This window comes from Lathyrus oleraceus, chromosome 1 (genome assembly GCF_024323335.1).
Source record: "Lathyrus oleraceus cultivar Zhongwan6 chromosome 1, CAAS_Psat_ZW6_1.0, whole genome shotgun sequence".
Taxonomy (NCBI): domain Eukaryota; kingdom Viridiplantae; phylum Streptophyta; class Magnoliopsida; order Fabales; family Fabaceae; genus Lathyrus; species Lathyrus oleraceus.
In genome coordinates, this window is record NC_066579.1 from 219072771 (window position 1) to 219084719 (window position 11949).

The 11949-nt window shown below is 31.8% G+C and overlaps 2 protein-coding genes and 1 non-coding gene across 3 annotated transcripts; 1 reads left to right on the top strand and 2 right to left on the bottom strand.

Moving 5' to 3' along the window:
• The first annotated feature begins 315 nt into the window (after positions 1 to 315).
• Positions 316 to 4411, top strand: LOC127128410 (protein DETOXIFICATION 34). The gene is made up of 7 exons (XM_051057702.1): positions 316 to 781; positions 996 to 1621; positions 2479 to 2535; positions 2780 to 3018; positions 3103 to 3221; positions 3315 to 3401; positions 4224 to 4411. Exons 1-7 carry the CDS (start codon positions 521 to 523, stop codon positions 4299 to 4301), a joined length of 1467 nt encoding a protein of 488 aa, XP_050913659.1. The 5' UTR covers positions 316 to 520; the 3' UTR covers positions 4302 to 4411.
• Positions 4412 to 5689: 1278 nt separating this feature from the next.
• Positions 5690 to 8798, bottom strand: LOC127128414 (rRNA 2'-O-methyltransferase fibrillarin 1). Its single transcript, XM_051057714.1, has 7 exons — positions 8647 to 8798; positions 8124 to 8440; positions 7479 to 7574; positions 7309 to 7386; positions 7054 to 7230; positions 6117 to 6185; positions 5690 to 6021 (listed from the first exon to the last, which is right to left on the bottom strand). Exons 1-7 carry the CDS (start codon positions 8660 to 8662, stop codon positions 5845 to 5847), a joined length of 930 nt encoding a protein of 309 aa, XP_050913671.1. The 5' UTR covers positions 8663 to 8798; the 3' UTR covers positions 5690 to 5844.
• LOC127116787 (small nucleolar RNA snoR60) lies at positions 6491 to 6561 on the bottom strand. The gene has a single exon (XR_007801575.1). It is a non-coding gene; the product is annotated as a small nucleolar RNA snoR60 (small nucleolar RNA).
• Positions 8799 to 11949: the final 3151 nt, after the last annotated feature.

The following is an 11949-nucleotide window of genomic DNA, read 5'->3' on the forward strand; positions in this document are numbered from 1 at the left end:
TAGTATTTTGGGAATTTCCTTTAAAAAAGTAGATTTTTTTCGTAAAAAAATTAATTGAATCACTTGATTATCTTAATTCGATTTAATGCATACAAACCTAACCTATAAAAAGAACTCAATAATAAAAAGTTATATACAATAATATAAAAAAACTAGACAAATAGCAAAACTGAAATCCCTTATAATGACCGAACAAATTCGAAAACTTTATAAATTGAGATGTACCTACCATTCAAAAATAGACTGACTTTATAGAAATTTTGGTCCATTTGATGAATTCAAAAGCGCCCCTCTCCTTCAATTTTTATGATATGGTGAGACAGAAGTTCCAGAAAAAACATGTGATTATCTTCATCTAACGTGGGACCTCTCAAAAGATATTTAACAAAAATACTCAATCTTCATCCAACGTGGGACCTCTCCATAATAAAGACAAAATTACATTTCCCACAACAACAAAATTTCTAGATCTAGCATATATACTGTAAGCACTTCTTTTTAGTCTAAGAATCTCACTGATATGGAAACACCTTTGGTAATCAAAAGCTTCACTTCAGAAAATGATTATGTAGCAGTGAAAAGCTTGAAGGAATTGAAACATGTTTTGTGGAGTGAAACATTGAAAATATGGAAGATAGCAATTCCAGTGGCTTTGTCTTTACTTTTTCAATTTCTCAATAACTCTTCAACTTCCATCTATGCTGGTCATCTTGGAGACATTGAACTCTCTTCTTTCTCTATCTATCAAAATGTTATCGGTTCTATCGTTTTTGCTTTGCTGGTTAGTTACTCATTCATCCAAAATTTTATCTTTTCTTTTGACTTTTTTTTAAGTAGTAATGACTTGTTTACATTAATACATAAATATAAATACATATTGCCGACAAAGATTAAATCTTATAATATCAGTTTACACTCATTTAGTTAAGTAGCACGTACTAGTTGATATTTGGAAACTAGATAGAATTGTGAAATCTACTCATGTAAAATTGCAGTATGGTATGTCAAATGCAGTAACAACACTATGTGGGCAAGCTTATGGTGCAAGACAGTTTCAAAATGCTGGTATTTACCTTCAAAGGTCATGGATTCTACTCTTAACCACTTGCATACTTTTGTTACCACTTAATATATTTGCAACTCCTATCTTAAAACTTCTTGGCCAAGAAAAAGAAATTGCGGATCTAGTTGGAAAATATGCAATTCTAGTGATTCCAAATATGTTTTCCTATGCTATTAATTTACCCGTCATGAAATATCTTCAATCACAAAGCAAAGTTAATGTTATTATGTACATAGGAATAGTTACATTTCTAACACAAAATGGTTTACTTTATACCTTCATCAATGTGTTTGATTGGGGAATAATTGGTTTGGCAATGGCAAGTAATATCTCAGGATGGGTATTTTCTGGTGCATTGGTAATTTATATCATTGTTTGGTGTAAAGAAGGGTGGAATGGATTCTCTTGGATGGCTTTTAGGGAATTGTGGGAATTTGTTAAACTAAGTATTGGTTCATGTGTAATGATCTGCTTAGAACAATGGTATTCTGCTTGCATTATGCTTCTTGCTGGTCATCTTGATAATCCTGTCATTGATGTTGGTTCCTATTCTATTTGGTAAGTATATTATAATAATCAATTTTGTTATAGTAATTTTTTTTTTGGTCCATATAAATAAACTCCTTTATGCTTTTAATGGTTGTAAAAAATATATAATTTATTCTTAATCATTACAACTATAATACTTTTTATTTTGATTACTGGTAATAGGTTAGTCATATCTAAGAGAAACTTAACATAACATCTTCACTAAAAAATTTAATGCATTAGGTATAAAGATTACATTACTTATATATAAATCATTTCCTCCATTTCTTATTAATGTAAAACTAAGTCTTCACATTTAAATTTCAACAACCATTTTCTCAAGTGAGAGTCACCCAACTCACTTAACTTAATTCACACCAGGATCCCGTCTCCACACTTCCACCAACACCAAGTTGAGTCATGACTCTCATATCATTTCTTAGAAAGTTTAGAATCTCAAGAGAATTTAACACCACATCTTGATCCAAAAGTCTTGTGGATTAAAGATAAAGATGTTGTGCAATACCTCTTAGAATCTTTAGTAGCGTTTAGTTCATTGTTGCTCCCGATGCTTCTCAAAACTTTCCATCAATAGTTTTGAATAAATACGTAGTGTTAATGTCTCTTAAAGTCATAGTTGCGTCCGACGTTCCTCCCATTTTTCCATCAAATATGAAGAGATTTAAAAGTACAAAAGCAATGACTAGAAATAAAATGTTGTATATTTGCAAAGATTGAAAATATTTACTTTTGCAAAAATTAAAAACAAAGAGCGATATAAATATTGTGACCATAAAAATATTTGTACATTTATATTAGCTACTCATACTTGTAAACTGTCTTTGTTTCTTGGTTTTTAATTCATATATTTACTTTTGTATTTGTAGCCTTAATTTTCAGGGTTGGCATACGATGTTGGTTCTTGGAATAAGTATAGCAGTAAGGTGAGTGACTATAGATTAAACACATTGCAGTAGGAACTTGTAGTAAAATCTACTGAAAGTTAATATCGTCTTTAAAGATTTAAAGATGTGCAAAACAGATTACCGCATAAGATTTAAAATCGGTCACGTTAACCTATGCAGAACATTCAAAAATTTGAGACGACTCTCTTGAAAGTATTTTATGTTTTTTCCATGTATTTTTTCTATACTCACTAATTATTGATTGATTCTAATGTTATGCAAGTGTTCGGGTTTCTACTACACTTGGCATGTCACATCCAAGAGAAGCCAAATACTCTTTCTTGGTGACAATGTTTGAGTCTCTTCTCCTTGGAATCATTTTCATGATTGTGATTTTCTTGAGTAAAGACAAATTTGCTTCGATCTTTACCAAGAGTGAGGATATGATACATGCTGCTAGTGAATTAGCATACCTTCTAGGTATAAGCATGATTCTCAACACTATTTCACAAATTATATCAGGTGATTAATTATTTACTTTTTTGAATAGAAAAAGCTACTATATTTTAACAGTTTCTAATCATTTTGAGGAGATTTTATATATAGGTGTGGTAATTGGATGTGGATGGCAAGTTATGGTTGGTTACATAAACTTGGCATGTTATTACATTGTCGGACTCCCTATTGGAATTTTTCTTGGTTTCCACCAGCATTTAGGAGTCAAGGTATAACACTATTCTTGTTATAGAAAATCTATCTTCAATAAATCATCAATAAACTTATTTATTATATGATTTCCATGAATCTTTGTGGTATAGGGTCTATGGGGAGGCACAATGTGTGGCATTACTCTTCAGATTTTAGTCCTCATAGTCATTATTTATAGGACTAACTGGATCAATGAGGTAATTATGTTTTCCTTTTTCTTAATTATAAAATTATTATCTTTCAATTCTTTTTACTACATCTTTATCTTACAAAATTATTATCTTTCAATTCTTTGGACCGCATCTTTCTCTTTAGATTTCAGTGTATAAAAGAATCAGATTCTTGTCTTATAAGCTAAATCTCCTTGTTAGGGTTTTTAAACCATCCAATCATTATCTAATTCAAATTCAAATTCAAATGAAATTTAGTTATAAATGATTAGATAATGTACGAGGATGTCTTGTCCGAAAAATTATAATCACTTTTGCAAAAAAAATTGTTCTAAATTATTTGTTACTTTATGCAACATTAATTGTATTTTTCGTAATATATCATCTATCATTTTCACTATTTCTTCTAAAAGAAATTCATCTAAAATAAATGAAGAACAATATTAAAAAGTCATACACAATTTTTCTTTCCCATACAATATCCTTCTTGTTAATTCGTCTGGAATTCCCAAAATGACTTATATTTTGAGACGGTGGGAGTATTTATTATGGTCACTCAAGAACCCTAGAGAGGATGATATCTTTGTAGACGTTCAGGAATATCCCCTGGCAGTACGACATTCTAGTTGACATACTTAAGCTCAAATTGAGTGTCTAGGATTCCAATCACTAGTATGACATTCTAGTTGACATACTTAAGTTCAAATTGAGCTTTAGGGTTCCAATCCCTGGATTATGTACAATTTCCAAAGGGAAGTCGGGACATGACTTGTTATTGTAAAATCAATCAAATTATCCAATGCTCAAGTATTTATTAAAATTTTTCTAACTTCTGGTACATGATTGCAGGTAGAGCAAGCAGCTAATCGAATGCAAATCTTGAGCTCTAACAAAGAACAGTCTTTAAATGGAAGTGGTTGGAATTGATGTTGTGTGAAAAGTTTATTTCAATTCATAATTTATAATTTGCCGTTAAATCATGTATAATATACATTTATAATAAAGATACACATCCCTTATAGTTTTTAAAAAACCTATTTCATTTTTAGTTAAATTTAGATAGAGACTCACGCGATGTGCGAAGTTGAGATGAATTTTTTAAATAGTATTATAAAATAAAGTTGATAAAAGGAGAGAGTAAAAGTTTAAGTGAATAATAATATTTTTGAATCATATATATATATATATATATATATATATATATATATATATATATATATATATATATATATATGTAAATAAGACATCACAATTTAATTTTAAAACCTGAAATAAGTGTAAAGAATTTCAATAATTTTTTTTAATAGTTAATATTTTTTTATCAAATAAATTTATTTTTTTTAGGAATTGAAATAAGCTCTCATAGTTTTTTTTATCGAAATATTTGAAAATTGATAAATTTAATTTTTTTTATTGAAAGGAGATGACTCATAAAATGTGAAAATATAATTTTTATTTTTATTTTGTTTAGGAATTGAATAAGCTCTCATAATTTTTTTTTATCGAAATATTTGAGAATTGATAAATTTAATTTTTTTTATTGAAAGAAGATGATTCATAAAATGTGAAAATATAATTTTTTTTAACTAAAAGAGATTTATAAATGAAATGTTACACATTTTTCTCAAACAAATAATAGAAATTTTGAAATGTTTGTTTTGAAGATTTAATTTTTGAAATGTTTGTTTTGAAGATTTAATTTTTTTATTTTTTTTATTGAAAGGAGATGACTCATAAAATGGGAAAATATAATGAAATGTTACACATTTTTCTTAAGCAAATAATAGAAATTTTGACATTTTTCTTGAACAAATAATAGAAGTTTTGAAATGTTTGTTTTGAAGAGGGTTGTGAGGATGAACTTATTAATTCTAATAGAGAATTAAAAATTACACTTTTTGTCTTTAAATGGAATTGAACTTGTGACCTCTATTGAATTTGAGATTTTGAAAATGAGGTTTGGTAGGTGCCATGTGAGGTTTGGTAGGTGCCATGTGAGGTTTGGTAGGTGCCATGCGAGACTATGAGATACACAAAAAAATTAAAAAAGTTTAGATGTGCCTTGACATAATCCACTGACTCAGATTTAAAGAGATTTATAAATAAAATTCTAGACATTAAATAAGTTGTTTTAAAGAGGTGCCACATAGGACAATGAGATGATATATGGCACAAATAAATTATATTATATTATATAGATTATATTATATAGATTACTCTTGCTCAATCAGAGAGCTTAGTAATTTAGAAAGAAAAATGTCATAATTATTTTACTTTACTCTAAGCACTTCTATTTCCAAATATAAAGCACATAATTTATCATTAACCAAACAAAAACTCTAATAAATATGGAAGATAATAATAATGAGTACACATTGGGGCAGAGTATTCTTTTTAAAACAAAATTGAAATCCTAAGTTGCTGAAGTGACAGAATTACATGTTATCTCAAAAGCAGGAGTCTGGCTAGACTATTCAGCATCTTTCTTCTTCTTAGGCATTCTGTATCCACCAACAACACAAGCATGATCCCTCTCAAATGGTTCAAGAGTCACTTGCTCAGATGGCTTAAATTGATCTGCCTTCAACTTGTTCACTTCACTGGTAAACACTGCCTCTGCAGGAACTGTAGAATCAATGCAATTGGCCTGCAATTCAACAAAAATTTGAATGACCTTCATTTTTGAGGAAGAAACAAGAACGCATTCAGCTAATGAATCATGATGATAAAAGCCATACAAACCTTGATGGATATTACAAAATGGCCTCCAGCTTTAAGATAGTATGAAGCATTCAGACCTAAAATTCTTGCCTGCAGCATGTGCAAATAAAACAAACACTAAATCATTGAGTTTCAACCCTTAGTCTATTCAGAACTTCTTAAAATGAAATTCAATTATAGAATAGAATTTTAGAGAAACATATAAACATCAAAAGTAAATAATTGAAAATCTAAGGAAACCAACCATTGAAGAAACAAATACGAATTGATGTACTTGAAATGTACTTGAAAATAGAGAATTACAACACAAAAGTTCTGAGACATGTCTTGATTAAAATAGGATGTTGATCAACATATTAAAACAATATGGAAGGGGGAAAACACAGTTTGTTTTGTACATCAGAATCTCGGGTCAACATCATCCAAGAAGTCTTGAAGGGGAATCCGAGTAACTCATCATATGCACCGATATTGTAACCAAAGCATTTTCAACCATGAAATGAAGATTAAAAAAAACAAAATAGAACTTAAAATACAAAAATTGAGAAGATGAGCAACACCTATGGGGCCAAAATTTAAACTGAACAAAAAAGAAAGCTTTAAAAAATATGAAAATTTTAAAATCAAAAAATTAGCATAAATATATTCAAAATGCCAGTTCATGCAAAAAAGCTACGGATACACAAGAATCCAATGGAATTAGCAGGACAATAACAGTCCATGAAATAAATACAACAAATACAACATAGAAGTTCCTAGACAACTTGCCAATAAGTGACAGAAAAATATTAGTGAAGATAGAGAAATAATAACAGATTGATGTTATGAAACAGTTTCACAACACAAAAGTATACTTGTCCCATCCTTTAAAAATAAATTAGGCACAATGTAAACCAGAAAACAAAAAGTTTTCTTGTTCCAACAGTCAAAAATAAATTAGCCATAATGTAAACCACACCTGATCAGGCTGAGCAACATCAGAAAATATGACATCAACCATTCCAACTAACATTCTGTACTTGGCTGGATGTCTAGCATCTTCAATAATGGGAATAACATTAGTACGCTTTTTGGCCATGTTAACCAAATCACGCCCACTTCGGTGGGAGAACTCTACTGCATACACAACTCCAGTCTACATAAACAGAACAGGTTATTCTAATCAGTGTTGAATCACAACCTGTTAAAAATACACAATTTAACAAATACTTACTGGACCAACAATATCAGAGACATGAGAGACAGTTGTTCCTGAAGCAGCTCCTAGGTAAAGGACTTTAGCACCAGGTTTCTACATAGACAAACAAAACATATACAGAATCATTTGAATTATAATGTCAACTAAGAGATAATGTTCAAGAAAATGAAAATCAAGCCTCTTACAATCCAAATGTTGTCAACACCACCAAGGACTGCAGCTGCCAACTTGGAACGGAAAGGGTTCCAAATCCTATACTCAACTTTAGTACCATCCTCATTCTGCAGATTTTATATATCAACTATTAGCCATAACACAATAAAATAATAAAAGGTATTCCACAGTAAAAACTGAGAAACTTAATTTCCAATTTTAACACATACAGAATTATTTTGCACACTTCAAACCAACATTGTTGTTTTAAAATCAAGTAAAAGAACATTATTGTATAGTAATACTAAAGGATGTACAACATAAATGAGCAAATGCATGTTTGGATAATCAGCTTACTTGCAACTTAGAGCACATGTGCTTAACAAAATAAGCACTTAAGGATAAGCCAGCATAAGCTATTTATATAACAAAAGATAAAATAAATTTAAATTATGTTTACATGTTATAAGTTGTTTAACTAAGTTACAATCAAGAAATAACATATAAAAATAAGTCCAAAAGATAATGAAATATCATAAACAGTTATGAAAATGTGCATAAAATGAACTAAAACAGCAAATATACACAAAGTAAAATCAACTAAAACTAAAACCAAACAGTAAAAAAGTACTGAATTAATTCAGACCATAAATTGATAAGGATGACAACGAAATTACCTGCACGGAAACTCTCTTCTCATTGTAAACAGCCTCCCCTGGAACAAGATTCCTTGTAACAAGAGCATCTTCTTTACCCTTAGCAATGAAAATACCATCGTGTCTATGAGGCTGAACAACAACTTTGCTTCCTCCTTTCATTCCACCTCTGCCGCCATCACGACCACCCCTTCCTCTTCCACGGCCAGGTCCTCCTCGTCCTCTACCCCCACCACGAGGCTTAAAATCACTACCTCTTCCCCCACCAAAACCTCTACCTCCACCACCATCTCTACCACCTCTACCTCCTCTGAAACCTCCACCAGAACCACCACGACCTACATAAATCCAAACACAATTAACAACATATAATCAAATAAATCACTATATGTTTCTACAAATTGAAATCATTAAAGCAACATTACACCAAACACTACACATACATATGAATTCAGCAAAAAAAATACTGAAAATAACAGTTAGGAAAAGAACATATCAACATCATAGAATGAAATAGAAAAGGGTAAGTGGTGTTTTCTGATACCTCGGGGAACAACCATCTTCGATGCAATGAGATGGGTGTTTGCGGCGAAAAAGGGTTTATGATAGTGAATGGTGTGAAGAAAGGGTTTATGAAAACGAAAGGGATTTATAGCTTGAATTAGGGTTTTGGTTTTTCTATGCCTTTGGAGCGAATCAAAAGAGTGATGGATGGATAACGGGTTGACCCGGAAGCCCAATGGAGAAGCCCAATACCTTTTCTCTATATTGTTGAAAGTTATTTTAGGTTTTGTTTTATTTCTTTATTATAATTTAAAAAAATTGGGTCTATTTGTTTGATAGATTAAAATTATAATACGGAAAATATCATTCTTAGGAATATTATTTTATTTCTATCAATATGTTTGGTAAATGAATAAAATTTCCAAAATATTTTTAATTTTTATTTTAATTAAATTTTAAAAATTAATAATTAAAAAATAGATGTGTTAAAATAATATGAGAGAGAAATTATGGTTGGTTATTTTATATTCCCATGGGAATGTAATATTCTTGTCCTTTGACATGGGAATAAGAATGAACAAATTCATTAACAAAAATATATTTTTGGGAATAAAAAGTACTCGGGCATAATTTATCAAAACTTGAAATAAACAATGGAATATGTGAAATCCAATGTCGCATTTTCGGGAATAACATTTATATCCATAAAACAAACACTATCGTGTAGTTTGGAAATTTCTTTTCTCACTCTTAGGGTGTGGCTCGCACCACTGAAAACACAAAATTATTCATGTGCGTTCGGAGATGCATCTTCGGACGCACCTTGAATCACTACATCCTTCGTAAATCAAATAGTCGTTCCATTTTTGCCAAAAATTACTCCAGAGTTGTATCTCCGTAATTTTTTGGGGTGAACTCGAAGATGCATCTCTGAAAACTCCCCTGAACACATTCACTACGTGTTTTTCATTGAGTTGGTTTATTTAACCATTCAATGACATTTTTAGAGATGCGTCTCCGAAAATGTCAAGTGGGAAATTGAATACATCGACGTGCGAATGAGCCCTAATTGGACTTTTCATCTTAACGCCCCTGAGTCTGGTCATATGGAGCAAGATGCTCCCCAAACTGGCACTCATGCACACACCACACATGTTTTTCCTGACTCTTTTGCAAGTACCTCATCTGGATATCAGCCTCGCGAGGAGTATGACTACACCGCCATGAGGACAGCTCTTGATGACATCATAAGTGAGCTTAGACATCGAAATGATGTCGATGTGGACCGTGATATACTACTTAGGAATATTCAAAGGTAGTAGGAGGAGATAAGGGTCACCATTGATCAAATCAGAGAGACTCATCTTGACTTTGTCGAGAGGATCGGGCTCAACATGGGTGACCTCACCGAGCAAATGAACAGAGTGCACATGTAAGTGTAAGGTATGAGGGAGTTCATGCAGCATGTGCCTCATCTTGTGTTTAATAGAGGAGGTTTTGCACGACACAAAGGTCGCGACAGACATCACTGAGCCCCCTACCAGATTTTACTACTCCTTTCTCCGCCTTGCACTAAAACATTGAGGACAATGTTTGGTTCAAGTATGGGGGAAGCTTTACCGCTTTTCTATTATTTACTATTTTATTTTTCATTTCCATTGTTTTCCTAGTTAGTTCTTTTTAGATTTTGGTCGAGTCATACATGTGTTGTTGAGTCATATTGCATGATATTTTTCTTTTGTTTGAAAATTCCCTTAGATTTGACCCCCAATGATTAAAAAAATTATTCTGATTCAATGGCATGACACACCTATAGTATAGTTTGTTTCTCTTTTTTAGACTTTGTTAGATAGACTTGGGAAAGTGTCAATAATATCGGTACCGTCCTAACACCCTAAACTCCCTAAGTATGCGACATTGATTTGAATAACCATTACGCCAAGACCTTAATTCTAAGTTTCTTTAAGTAGCCCCTTTAGTATTTTATACTAGCAGTGAACATCATCCTAATGCACACATGAGTAAGGAAGCCGGTGCAAAATAAGTGTATAATTTAAAGCCCCAAAAAAATTATTACATATAATGAATAAAATATGTGATAAGATTTGTCCCTTCTAAGTTAGGTGATTCTCACCTGATCATTTAGCCCAACGGTATGAACTCTTAAAAATTTAGTTGATACTTAAGCAAAATTTGCTAAGTAAGTGCGAAAAAGTTGAAAATGAGATCCTAGTCACTAACAGGTTCACTTGCCTTCTATGGATAATGGGCTTAATGTGATTGCGCTAGAATGAAAAATAGTGAAGAATGTAGGTCGAGTTATAGTGACATGATTCGAATCGGTTTTGCATAGGGGGAGTTTTTGTCCGTATTAATGCGGATGTGTGTCACTACGGTATCCTTGTTATTGTTATATAGTACCTATTTATCTAGCATTAGCCTAGCAATCTCGTACTACTTATAGTGTCATCGTGCCTATGTTTCAGACATTGTGCTTAATCGTTTATCATGTGTGGTGGGTGATTGTTTGAGGACAAGCAACGATCTAAGTATGGGGGAATTTGATAATGAGAAATTGTATCGTGTTTTTAGGCTTATTTCACATGTTATTTGTCTCTGTTTTTATGTATTTTATCGCCTTTTACTTCTGTTTTATTTGTTTTGCAGTTCTTAGCTGATTTCATTGGAGATTTGGAAGCCTTGCTGAAAATGAGCGAAAAGGGAGCTAAAGATGAGCAAAAGAGTTGGATTTGGTCATTCTGGGTAGATGGCGTTCGCCACCTGCTAGATGTTGTTCGTCATCTCCAATTCCTGCCACGTCACCTAAGTATTGAAGGAATGGCGTTCGCCATTATTATGCAGAAGGCAGCTCTGCATAGTAGGCAGTTTTCCCAACAGTTTCTCAACCGTCACTCCCTCCACTAGGTCTGCACGTTCAAAGCAGTTACCAAGGGTCTGAACTCTATAAATATGGTCATTTTTTGAGTGTTTATGATCCATCAAATTCGTGCGGAAGCTCTGTCAAAATTTCTTCTTAGTTTTAGGCAGAAAATTACCTGTAAAGTGACAATAACTTACATCGAGGGATTGTCATACCTTTTAATTTCCGTATCGTTTGTACTTTGGATCAAGAACAAGCTTGCCGCCATTTTTAAGTTCAATTTAATTAAAGTTTCATTTTACGTGATTTCGGGTTTTTTTACCACTTTTAATACTTGTATGCTTTACTGCTTTTCATTACTTACATGCCATGTTATTCTCAATTTTAAATACTTTAATCATGTTGCTTTCAATTAATACCATGCCTTGCTAAATTATCTTGAGTTCGGCGTATGAGGATCGT

Coding starts and splice junctions, on each gene's coding strand:
- LOC127128414 (XM_051057714.1), bottom strand. Junction 7,387..7,478: donor GTGTTGACAACATTTGGATT/GTAAGAGGCTTG, acceptor TTGTCTATGTAG/AAACCTGGTGCTAAAGTCCT. Junction 6,022..6,116: donor ATTTTGTAATATCCATCAAG/GTTTGTATGGCT, acceptor GTTGAATTGCAG/GCCAATTGCATTGATTCTAC.
- LOC127128410 (XM_051057702.1), top strand. CDS start 521: ATGGAAACACCTTTGGTAATCAAAAGCTTCACTTCAGAAAATGATTAT. Junction 2,536..2,779: donor GGAATAAGTATAGCAGTAAG/GTGAGTGACTAT, acceptor ATGTTATGCAAG/TGTTCGGGTTTCTACTACAC. Junction 3,019..3,102: donor TATTTCACAAATTATATCAG/GTGATTAATTAT, acceptor TTTTATATATAG/GTGTGGTAATTGGATGTGGA.